The sequence below is a fragment of the Calidris pugnax genome, unplaced genomic scaffold, assembly GCF_001431845.1.
Source record: "Calidris pugnax isolate Ruff unplaced genomic scaffold, ASM143184v1 scaffold225, whole genome shotgun sequence".
NCBI lineage: Eukaryota > Metazoa > Chordata > Aves > Charadriiformes > Scolopacidae > Calidris > Calidris pugnax.
This window is the reverse complement of record NW_015091072.1, coordinates 116,318-127,879: the sequence shown is the minus strand read 5'-3', so window position 1 is coordinate 127,879 and position 11,562 is coordinate 116,318. Positions and strand designations below refer to the sequence as shown.

At 49.9% G+C, this 11,562-nt stretch overlaps 2 protein-coding genes across 3 annotated transcripts; one reads left to right on the top strand and one right to left on the bottom strand.

Annotated features, from left to right (window-relative positions):
- Positions 1-1,086: 1,086 nt before the first annotated feature.
- PHB2 (prohibitin 2) lies at positions 1,087-8,851 on the bottom strand. 2 transcript variants are annotated; one of them, XM_014957247.1, is made up of 10 exons: positions 8,685-8,851; positions 8,508-8,592; positions 8,348-8,427; positions 8,035-8,219; positions 5,645-5,774; positions 4,370-4,473; positions 3,490-3,567; positions 2,864-2,940; positions 2,537-2,542; positions 1,087-1,671 (listed from the first exon to the last, which is right to left on the bottom strand). In XM_014957247.1, the coding sequence occupies exons 1-10, from the start codon at positions 8,809-8,811 to the stop codon at positions 1,638-1,640; spliced, it is 906 nt and encodes a 301-aa protein (XP_014812733.1). In that variant the 5' UTR covers positions 8,812-8,851; the 3' UTR covers positions 1,087-1,637. The 2 variants fall into 2 exon arrangements, with proteins under 2 accessions (XP_014812733.1, XP_014812732.1); XM_014957246.1 differs by lacking the exon at positions 4,370-4,473 and adding an exon at positions 5,075-5,178 and having other exon boundaries at positions 8,685-8,849.
- A 178-nt stretch (positions 8,852-9,029) lies between these two features.
- EMG1 (EMG1 N1-specific pseudouridine methyltransferase) lies at positions 9,030-11,515 on the top strand. Its single transcript, XM_014957254.1, has 6 exons — positions 9,030-9,180; positions 9,263-9,364; positions 9,952-10,093; positions 10,463-10,521; positions 10,691-10,840; positions 11,189-11,515. Exons 1-6 carry the CDS (start codon positions 9,043-9,045, stop codon positions 11,300-11,302), a joined length of 705 nt encoding a protein of 234 aa, XP_014812740.1. The 5' UTR covers positions 9,030-9,042; the 3' UTR covers positions 11,303-11,515.
- Positions 11,516-11,562: the final 47 nt, after the last annotated feature.

Here is an 11,562-nt window from a genome sequence, read left to right as displayed (position 1 = left end):
TAGGGTAGATGGTTGGACTCGATGATCCCAAGGGTCTCTTCCAACCTGGACGATTCTATGATTCTGTGCTCCTTCCTGGATATCACTTGGTAGAAATGAAACTTCATCTTTATGGGGAAGGTCTACTGGAGTACGGCCACGCTGTGGCTTCGCAGACACCAATCAGTCATGCACAAGGAGGGACTAAAGCAGCTGGATTGTTTAGTCTGGTAACGGGGAGACTGAGGGCTACAACTGCAGCGAGGGGGTGGCAAGAAGATGATGGCAGTGGCAGATAACAAAACCAGAGGCACTGGTCCCACATCGTAGTTTGGGAGGTTGAGGTGGAACATCTAAGACTGCTTCCATCAGCCAGCATTCAAACAGACACTCAGCGGGGGAGCTCTGTCCTTGCAGGTTTTCAATACTGGCATGGACAAAGCCCCAGCTTTGTGTCACAAAGATCTGACACGGCAAAGTCACAGATCTCACCTGGACTAAAGACCTCCACACATCCCTTCCCACCACTATTTGTATGGTTCTGTGAGCGACAGTGAGCATTCCTTGGTGCTGGAGCCGAGCCTTGGTGGTGTTACAGTGGGACTCAGCACGGTGTTTATAAAGCCTTGCCAGTTAACACCAAGCCCCAGCCTGTGAATTGTACTCAGGAACCATATGGGAGAACACTGATAGACTCTGGCTAAAGCCACCACGAAGGAGTGCAGACCTCAACCCTTCTGTGGTGGCTGGCTTAGACACCAGAGAACGTGCTGGGGAGTCCTTAATTTACGGGTACAGATACTGCTTAGGCTGTGGACATTTGCTACTCAGAGAAAAAGACAGCCCAAGTATCCCAAACTAGGACCTGGTTAGAGCTAATGGCATAAAGACCTCAGTCCCACTTAAGGAGAAGTCTGAGCTTCTATAGACAACTAAGGAACTGGCCTGGTCACCCCTAACAGCTAAAGGAGCACCCACATCTCTTCTCCTTCCTTTCCCCACAACATCCCAATTCTACCTTCCACCAAATAAAAGCTCTGTCCCACCTCCCCCTATGGAAAATGCCCCCTTTTTTTTTTCCAGCACTGAGCAGGCTTGGACGCAGTATAAATTTTGGAGGTTTTAATTCTTACAAATGTTCGAAAGAATCACTGAGCAGACAGTGACACATATTCCAGCAGTGACAGGCACCCAATGAATGACGTTTTCCTGAATTGAGTCCCAGCTTCTCTTGGGATCAAGAGTAAAAGAGAAATGAAATTTACTAGAAAAAAACCCCAAAAGCCTGGTGCTGATGACAGCAGAACTCCCGAGCTTGGCCAAACAAATATTCTGATTTTACCCTACAAAAATCTAGAGATTAATGAAGGTTAGAGGTGAATTACTATATCCACATGAGTTAATACCAGTAAGCACCCTTGCCCCCACCCCAAATTGAACTGGTGGGGCGAGGAAGGGATTCCAGCTGCCTAGTGGCAGAGCCCAATCCCATAACTGGATCACCACGGATGGAGCAGGGGCATGGGGACCAAATCTGGCTACTACTGGAGTAACAACTTCAAAGTGAGGGCAACCATTGCTAGCGGAGGGAGTTCCAAGCTCCTCACTCATCGCTTCTGCTGCTCAGCGCCGGCCCTTCTAGGAGGCTTCAACCTCTTTCATTTCTTCCCTTGCTTGAGTAGGAGACTGTCACTGAAAGGGAGGGAGACACGAGTCGTTAGTGCAGAAAACACAAGCAAAGCTGAACCAGACCCTCACTACAGACTCGGGGGAGTGAGATGTCACACCTAAAGGACCTCGACTTCCAAGTCCTTCCTACTCGGTACTTTTTTCAAAGACCCTTAAACCTTCTGGGATGAGTAGGACAGAATCTGGTTGGAGGTAAGGAAGAAGGATCTCACCGAGATCCCACAGAGAAGAAACCAGCTCTGGTTTCCTTTTGTGATTCTAAGAAATCTAAGCTCTCAGCTGCAGGCTGTCAGCTCAGCCAGCACTGCCCTGTCCAGTAAACACCGGGCAGATGAGGCAAAGCCACCCCACTCCTGCCAGCTCTGAAAGCAGGGCATGGGGTCTTCTAGCACAGACTGGAAAGCTTTTGGAGACTAGAAAGAGAGATCTGAAAGCAGGGCATGGGGTCTTCTAGCACGGACTGGAAAGCTTTTGGAGAGTAGCAAGAGCATCTTTCCTAGAGATTGTTACCCCAAAGCAACACAAATTCCTACAATAATCCAACTGCCTTCTCACAGCCTTCTCTGCTGCAAATGCAGGATGTCCTCTACACACAGGACGGAGCAGAGGACCCTCCCCTGTTACTCCTGCCTTCCCCATGCAAGGTTCCTTGTAGGGCCCACAGAGAGCTCTCCAATTACTGAGTATCTCCTACTTGATGCAGATGTTTGTGTGGCCCCTGCAAGGAACGGCTTCAAGCTTCACACCTTCAAGCTTCAAATGGAAACTGAGGTAGAGATGGAATAAACTTCCCATGGCCCAAGCCAGAAACACCCCAGGCACCTTGTTCCAAGTACTAACAAAAGGATCAAAATAAACAGTGCCTTACCTTCCTCTGCGTGTCAGGAGATACAGTGAAGGGAGAGGGGAAAGGAAAAAAAAAACAAGAGTAAATTGATTAGATTCAACAAAAAAAAAAATCTCCATTTCCACAGCTCCCTACTTGACTGTGTCCTCTGGCGGAAAAAAAAAACAAGAGTAAATTGATTAGATTCAACAAAAAAAAAATCTCCATTTCTACAGCTCCCTGCTTGGCTGTGTCCTCTGGCACCATGCTCCTCTTGGAGAAAAGATCCCGAGAGAGCTCCAGAAAGGGGACCAGCTTCACAAGCAGGTGCAGATAAATCCACCCCCACCAGCCACCTGGCCCCTTTACCTGGTGAATCCCTCGTCCTGCAGGTTCAGTACCAGGTTATCCGCTGTGAGATACACGCGGTTTTGCGAGGCAGCAATCTGAAAGGGAAATCCAGCACAGAGATGGCATAAAGAAGAGAATAAATGCCTGTGGAAGAACGGCACTGACAAAGAATCTATCACTTCCACCAGATAGAAGCACTTAAGATCTCGCTTAAATCAAAGCAATTCCCCCAAACAACTCTGTAGCTTCCTTACTTCCTACCCCAGTGCCATCAGACTTTCTAAAAGAAGTGCTCATTCTGTCTCCCTGTCAGACAGACCTTTGAGCCCAGGCTTAGCTGTCCCCTTCTCCCAGCCTGCAGGAAACCAGGAGCTTTTGGTGGCTGCAGCTGGGCGAGGGTGATGGAATCTGCTGTGGATCCGGCCTTGCCGTATGGAAGGCATGAACTCTTAGCCTCACACCCAACTGCCGATGGCAGCAAGCTAGATCTGAAGCTCTATTTGAGCAGAGAAGGGTTGGGCAGGAACAAAGATCGGGACAAGGCAGGTCACATTCGCCTTAAATTCATCATGTGGCCACTGGGCTGGGAGGACAGCACGAGGACCGCAGAAGGAACAAAGGAAATTCTGTGCCCCGTTGCTCACCGTTTTCGAGATGTTCTGAGCAGCTCGGATCTTACGTAGCTTGATGTAGCCTGGATTCCTGCTAAGAGCTTCACCGAGGTACAGGGGAGCAAAAGTTAAGGAAAAACCCGCTAACAGAAGCCACCTATCCTCAAGGAATTCTTCCTAAGCCGTATCATCAAACAACACCTGAGGGTGAAAAAGTAATCTCTATAGGGATATTTTGACCTCCCTAAGTCTTGCCTGGAGAAGAGGAGGCTGAGGGGAGACCTTATTGCTCTCTACAACTCCCTGAAAGGAGGGTGTAGAGAGGTGGGGGTTGGTCTCTTCTCCCAAGTCACAGGCGACAGGACAAGAGGAAATGGCCTCAAGTTGCGCCAGGGGAGGTTCAGGCTGGATATTAGGAAAATTTTTTTCACTGAAAGGGTTATCAGGCATTGGAATGGGCTGCCCAGGGAGGTGGTTGAGGCACCATCCCTGGAGGTGTTCAAAAGACAGGTTGATGTAGTGCTGGGAGGTGTGGTTTAGTGATGATGCTCCTTGTTTGTTGTGTGGGTGTCTATTTTTGTCAGTTAGGTTGACGGTTGGACAAGATGATCTTTAAGGTCCCTTCCAACCTAGAAGATTCTGTGATTCAAGAAGCGACCGTTATGGATTATGGTCACACACAGCAAATAAAAGTTAACCCTTCCAATAGGGAGCTCATGGCCTTCTCTGCTCTGAGCTGTAATCTCAGACAAATCTCACTCCAACCAACTGTAGAGGGGAAAAATAAGTGACAGTGATCTACTTAAAACTATCATCTGACAACAGTCTCCTAAGCGTGAACCCAATGTGACAGATTCTCAGGCCTGTCAAGCTCCCACAATACATCCCACAAAAATCCCCCAAAGCAGGATATCATCTTGGCAGCTGTAGCTTCCCCTTCAGCTTGAACAATCTTCTGCTTCTGCTCCTGCTTGGCCTTCTCCACCAGAAACTGTGCGCGCTGTGCCTCCTGCTGGGCTGCAGAGAGAACGGCCAAAAACGTTGGCAGCAGACGTCACAGGCGACAGGACAAGAGGAAATGGCCTCAAGTTGCGCCAGGGGAGGTTCAGGCTGGATATTAAGAAAATTTTTTTCACTGAAAGGGTTATCAGGCATTGGAATGGGCTGCCCAGGGAGGTGGTTGAGGCACCATCCCTGGAGGTGTTCAAAAGACAGGTTGATGTAGTGCTGGGAGGTGTGGTTTAGTGATGATGCTCCTTGTTTGTTGTGTGGGTGTCTATTTTTGTCAGTTAGGTTGACGGTTGGACAAGATGATCTTTAAGGTCCCTTCCAACCTAGAAGATTCTGTGATTCAAGAAGCGACCGTTATGGATTATGGTCACACACAGCAAATAAAAGTTAACCCTTCCAATAGGGAGCTCATGGCCTTCTCTGCTCTGAGCTGTAATCTCAGACAAATCTCACTCCAACCAACTGTAGAGGGGAAAAATAAGTGACAGTGATCTACTTAAAACTATCATCTGACAACAGTCTCCTAAGCGTGAACCCAATGTGACAGATTCTCAGGCCTGTCAAGCTCCCACAATACATCCCACAAAAATCCCCCAAAGCAGGATATCATCTTGGCAGCTGTAGCTTCCCCTTCAGCCTGAACAATCTTCTGCTTCTGCTCCTGCTTGGCCTTCTCCACCAGAAACTGTGCGCGCTGTGCCTCCTGCTGGGCTGCAGAGAGAATGGACAAAAGTGTTGGAAGCAGATCTCATCTTCTGAGCCCTCCACCAGAACCCTACAGCCCAGGGCTGGGGGCTTCACTTGAGAAAGAACAGATAGCGTTCTGGGGTGATACCCACGAGTAAGAAATGCATCTGAGCGTCCTTTCTCTTAAATAAAATCAACAGCATCCAGACCCTCTCAACATAATCTGCATAGTAAGTGGTAAGAGCCCCGGTATGAAGAGGAACCCTACAGTCTTAAGAACTCGGTCCCACTGGTGGGCTTTCTCAAAATATTTTGTGAAATAACCTCCTTGGTTCCATGACTAAGGAGGCTGAGATGTGTAACTGGGTAGCCATAACCATGCAAAAGCCCAATGCAACCATGCAAGAGCCCAAATTCTGCTTCCTCGTTTAACAACTCAACAAAAAGGCAAAGGCAATCCACTCTTTTCCAGGCATAAAATGGAACTCACCCACTTGCTTTGCCTCCACAGCTGCTGTGTACTCCCGACTGAAACTCAGCTCTGTGATAGCCACGTCGTCCAGGATGAGGCTGAAATCCTTGGCTCGTTCTGTCAGTTCTCTCCTAATGAGCAGAGACACCTGAAACGCGAATATCGCAAAAGGAGTAACAGACACAGGCTGAGTCTCACTCCCTGCACACCCCAGAGTGAAGCACAACTGCTCGTCAGGCTTCATCCCCATTGGGCCCAGGAAAAACATCACCCAAAGCAAACCTCACAGCATGGACATTAATACCATCTCTGTCACCTCTAAATAACGCTGCATACGGCATTTTCAAAAGTAAATTACAGCTTACTTACAGTTAGCACTTAACTATCCAACTAATTTTACAAAAATAAAAATCCTCTTTAAAGTTGTTTTTTTTTCTTTGACATCCCATCACATCCAGTTCCACAGTTCTCACACGTGTTTTGGCATCAAGTATTTCCTTGAATTTGCTGCTGTTGGCAGTCTGGCTGTATCCTCACCTTTGTACTCAGATTAAGAAAATAAAAATTACCACTCTGCCCTGCTGCACACTGTAGACATACCACATCTCTCAACTGCTGTAGTTACTCTGTGTTTTGTCAGTCTCTTTGGATGACTGTTGTCGGGACTTTTTTTTTTAAATTCTACTTGTTCCTGAGTTGCCTTTAACTTGCCAGTATCTTTTTCAGGCAGGCTGACAAGTCCTGCATCAAATATTGACTTAAATAGAAATTACTGCTACAGTGTCGCATTCTTGACCAGTCTAGCATTTGCTTTTGTTTTTATTGCAGCTGTTTCTGCGCAGAATTTTAATCCTTTACTGGGTGAGCTGCAAGCACCTAACTGTGCAAAGTCACTTCATTTTCCTGTGATTATCAACCGCTTCAATACGCATCACTTTACAGTAATGAACAGACAGCAAGAAAACAAATTCAATTCAGTTTGTTCAGAGATACCCAAGAGTCACTCTTTGCGTCCAATAAACCTAAATCCCTTGCAGATGTTGTTTCTTCGCTGTCACAGCCTCCCTTTCCCCTTTCTCTTCACACCAGATCATTAACAAATCCCCCCCGTACACACTACGTGGCCCAGCGCAAAACCCTGAAGTTGCTATTTCTGGGTCACCTCTCACAAGACCTGGACACTTAGTTCTACTCTTTGCTCTTTGGTCACGGATCAGAAACTGGTTAAGAGACGCTTTGTATTTCATCTTTCTGACAACTTATCCTCTTTAGCAGTCTCATGCAGGATCTTTTAAAAAAATATCAGCACTTTCTCTCTCCCTCAAGCTGTGACAAGTAACTGATGCTCTCAGAATCCCCAGCAAACACATTATCAGAACACAAGCTTTCAGGCACAGTTTTTTTAGAGCTAAATATTTCTACTGTTTTGCAAGCCCTCCATATTGCCCTCTAGCCTCCTTCTAAAGACAAATATTTGTACCCTTCTGTAGCACGCATTACTGAAAGTGTACTGCTTTGTTATCAACCACTTTGCTTTTCAGATCCTTTAAAACTGCTTAAATTTGCTCTGACAGCTCTTCTGAGAACCATAAAGGGCCAAGAAATCATTTTTTCAAAGCAGTTGTACTGTTACTATGTTGCAAATTAGCTCCTCCTCCCCCATCATTACGTTATGGTGCAATTTTGCACTCTATACACCAACACATCCAGTCATCTTCTCAGAACCTAGTGTTACAGCCTTAGTGTTTGTACCTGTATCGAGATCAAACTCTAAGTGGGATACAGTTCCATGCCCTTTCTGTTTGGATGCATGATCTACCAGCCTAGGATATTTATCTTTATCTGTGTTATCTCAACACAGAAAGGACATGGACCAGCTGGAGCAGGCCCAGCTGAGGGCCACAAAGATGATCAGAGGGATGGAGCACCTCTCCTATGAAGACAGGCTGAGGGAGCTGGGATTGTTCAGCCTGGAGAAGAGAAGGCTCTGGGGAGACCTTATAGCGGCCTTTCAATACCTGAAGGGTGCCTATAGAAGAGCTGGGGAGGGACTCTTTGCCAGGAAGGGTAATGATAGGACAAGGGGAAACGGTTTTAAATTGGAAGAAAAAAGATTCAGATTAGATCTCAGGAAGAAATTTTTTACTATGAGGGTGGTGAGACACTGGAACAGGTTGCCCAGGGAAGCTGTGGATGCCCCATCCCTGGAGGGGTTCAAGGCCAGGCTGGATGGGGCTTTGAGCAACCTGGTCTGGTGGGAGGTGACCCTGCCCATGGCAGGGGGTTGGAACTCGATGATCTTTGAGGTCCCTTCCAACCCAAACCATTCTACGATCTAACATTCCCCACATGCACAATTTAATTGTTTCTTTCCAACCCGAGTGTGATTCTCTTCCAGCAGAATTCACCTGGGCTCTCTGAGTGATGAGCTGGGAAGCGTTGAACTTGGCTACCACGCTCTTGAGCACTTCGTTAACGATGGAAGGCAGGACTCTCTCCTCGTAGTCCAGGCCCAGGCGCTGGTACATGCTGGGCAGCTCTGCAGCATTGGGGCGGGTGAGAACACGCAGGGAAATGTTCACCATCTGCAAATCTGAAGAGGAGAAGAGAAATTATGAGCGGGGCCAGCCCTCCAGCCAGACTCCTGTCCCTCCTTCCCTCCCACCTGCCCCACAGGCACGGCCTGGGCCTCAAGCTCCCGCCCCGCGGGGCCGCTCTCACCTTTGGAACCGGTGGGGGAGGAGATTTTCCTTGGCCGGGCTCGGATGTCGTAGATGATGGGGTACTGGAACCAGGGGATCCTGCCAAAGGGCGGGACGGCCCGTTACTAACGCGGGGAGACCGGGAGAGAGCAGGGCGGGCCGGGGGAACCGGGCCTTACCTGAAGTGCAGCCCCTCGGCGAGGATGGTGTCCTGCTGGACGCCGCCGATGCGGTTGAAGAAGATGGCCCGCTGGCCGCCTTCCACTGCGGGGAGAAGGAGCAGGGTCAGGGCGGGAGGCAGAGGAGGGGGGTGCGGGAGAAGCGAGGCTGAGGGGGTGAGGGGGACGCGCGCTCACCGATGAAGACGGACTCACGGACGCCGTAGGCCAGGGCGCCGGCGCCCAGCAGCAGCTTGAGGGCGGTGCCGACGCCCCGCGGCCCGGCCGGCAGCCGCCCCGCCAGGTCCTTCAGGTTCTGCGCCATGGCCGCGCCGCGCCGCCGGGAAGGACACCGGAAGGTGCCGCCGGACCAAGCGCTCCGGCCGGGAAACCGCCCCTTCCCGCCCCGCCGCGGCCGCCGCCGCCTTCCGGCCGCCCTGTCCTCCGGAAGTGGTTCCGACCGGAGGGAGATAACGGGCGCGTCCCGGCCGCCATCTTGGGTGGTGTTGGCGGGCCGGGGGCGGGCAAGGGGCGGGGCAGGGGCGGTGCTCGCAAAATGGCGGCGCCCAGGCGGCCTCGTGAGGAAGAGGAGGAGAAGGAGGAGGCTGAAGATGTTTCGCTGGAGGCAAAGCGGCCCCGTGGGCAGCGGCGGCTCTTGGTGGTGCTGGAGGGGGCGAGTCTGGAGACTGTGAAGGTACAGGGGGTCGGGTCGGGTTGGGCTGAGCCGGAGGCGGCCGCGGGCGCCCATGCTCACCATATCCGTGCTTTGGCCGTAGGTGGGGAAGACGTTCGAGCTCCTCAACTGCGATAAGCACAAGGGGCTGCTGCTGCGGAACGGCCGGGACCCCGGGGAGGTGCGGCCCGACATCACCCACCAGGTACTGGCCGGGTCCGGGCGGCGTGTGTGGCCGGCGGCTTGGGGGGAGGTTGTCCCTCAGGTCTGGGGGTTTGCTGTGTGCTCCTGAAATGGGGTTGAGTCGTGGGCTGAGCCGGAGGCGGCCGCGGGCGCCCATGCTCACCATATCCGTGCTTTGGCCGTAGGTGGGGAAGACGTTCGAGCTCCTCAACTGCGATAAGCACAAGGGGCTGCTGCTGCGGAACGGCCGGGACCCCGGGGAGGTGCGGCCCGACATCACCCACCAGGTACTGGCCGGGTCCGGGCGGCGTGTGTGGCCGGCGGCTTGGGGGGAGGTTGTCCCTCAGGGCTGGGGGTTTGCTGTGTGCTCCTGAAATGGGGTTGAGTCTGGCCTTACCCATTGTGTGCGTAGTTTGTTAGTAATCCTCTTTATGTGCACACAGGACTGCTTTCTTTCAGCTTTACAGTAGAGCTCACACGGCCAGATGAACACTTTTCTGCTTCACCATCGATGTCTTCTGCATTCATGGGGCCTTGCCCTCAAGTTTTCCAAGAACCCCCTCTCTTGTGCCTTTTCTATTTCCCCTACTGTGTGTTTTCCTATTTCAGAGTCTCCTGATGCTCATGGACAGCCCACTGAATCGGGCTGGTCTCCTGCAGGTTTATATCCATACCCAGAAGAACGTTCTAATTGAAGTCAATCCCCAAACCAGAATTCCAAGAACTTTTGATCGGTTCTGTGGTCTTATGGGTAAGTGATTCAACCTTCATACTGGCCACAAAATAACGCAGGAGGGTGGTTAGGAGAGAAGGAATTTTGGGAAGAGCCAAAAAGTTTCACCCACCTGAAAAATGTGAGAGTGAGAAAAGAATAGGGAAATGAAAGTGTCTTTTTGCAAGCCTTAGGATGCCTAGGTCAACTACGTGTTCCTTAGCATAGTGGAGAGTGCCACCATGAGACTGTGGTAGTAGCAATCTGATCAGTATTTCTTAGGGCTGCTTTAGAAGATGCTGGGAACTCTAGAGATGGATATTTTGTCTGCTTTCAGATCAACAGGTAGAGGATAGCGTTGCTGTGGCACAAGAACAGACAACCTAACTGATTTTCTTCTCTTGCCAGTTCAGTTGCTGCATAAGCTCAGCGTTCGAGCAGCTGATGGGCCTCAGAAATTGTTGAAGGTAAGCATTCTTTGGCTGGTCACAAGTAACGTTGCAACGTTCCTCCTTTGCTGCTAGTGATGTAGGAGTGATTTTTTTAAATTATTTTTTATTTTTGTACAAATCATAGATTAGCTTTGTGGTAAGGCCTTTTACCTCTATGCCCCTCCTAACTTTCTGCTTTCTGTAGGTGATTAAAAATCCAGTGAGTGACCACCTCCCCGTGGGCTGCCTGAAGATAGGTACCTCTTTTTCAGTTCCAAAGGTGTCGGATCTGCGTAAACTGGTTCCTGCAGCGGAGCCAGTTGCTATTGTTGTGGGAGCTTTTGCCCATGGCTCGGTAAGTGCAAGTATCCCTTACTTAGAGTTGTAAAAATCTTTATCAGCCTAGATTTCAGCCTTGTTCTGAGTGTGGGTGTGGGGTTTTTTGTTTGGTTTTTTTTTTTTTTTCTTCTTGGTCCCCCCTGTCCCACCCCTCCTTTTTTTCCACCTCCTGTGCAGGCTTGTCAGAAAAAAAGCCCAACGCTGCCATGCTTGGGACTTTTCTCCCTCTTGAGAGAGGGCACTAGTGAGGGGTAGCAATTATCTTCTTATTTTATTGTTCAACTTTGGAGAAACCAACGGGTATAGGTGGGCCTAAGTGAAAACTTGCAGCTTGAATTTATTTTTTTTCCTTCTCTTCCCCTAGGTCAATGTTGACTATACTGAAAAGATGGTCTCCATCAGCAACTATCCCCTTTCTGCTGCCCTGACGTGTGCTAAAATTACTACTGCCTTTGAGGAAGTTTGGGGAGTGGTATGAGCTTCTGCTGCTACTGCTGTCACGGTGGACTCCTGTACAGTCACCCCACATTCTGGAGAGGCTCTTTTACTGAGGTGTGGACCTAGAGGACTTTGGGCTCCTGGAAGGGAAAAGGCTTCCATTTCATCCTTGTAGCCTCCGGAGCAATGAGACTTTACACGAACTGCCCAACTGACCTTTTTTTCCTCCTATTAAAGGTCATTTTTGGTAAGAGTGCTTGTGTATTTTTACTTTCTCGTGTTTAACACGTGGGCAGGCTT

What these genes read in the sequence shown, in the direction of transcription:
- EMG1 (XM_014957254.1), top strand. Translation starts at nt 9,043, where the DNA reads ATGGCGGCGCCCAGGCGGCCTCGTGAGGAAGAGGAGGAGAAGGAGGAG. An exon ending in CGAGTCTGGAGACTGTGAAG is followed by an intron (nt 9,181 to 9,262) that starts GTACAGGGGGTC and finishes CTTTGGCCGTAG; the next exon opens with GTGGGGAAGACGTTCGAGCT. An exon ending in TCGGTTCTGTGGTCTTATGG is followed by an intron (nt 10,094 to 10,462) that starts GTAAGTGATTCA and finishes TTCTCTTGCCAG; the next exon opens with TTCAGTTGCTGCATAAGCTC.
- PHB2 (XM_014957247.1), bottom strand. Translation starts at nt 8,811, where the DNA reads ATGGCGCAGAACCTGAAGGACCTGGCGGGGCGGCTGCCGGCCGGGCCG. An exon ending in CCGTGAGTCCGTCTTCATCG is followed by an intron (nt 8,593 to 8,684) that starts GTGAGCGCGCGT and finishes TTCTCCCCGCAG; the next exon opens with TGGAAGGCGGCCAGCGGGCC. An exon ending in GCCGAGGGGCTGCACTTCAG is followed by an intron (nt 8,428 to 8,507) that starts GTAAGGCCCGGT and finishes GCCCTTTGGCAG; the next exon opens with GATCCCCTGGTTCCAGTACC.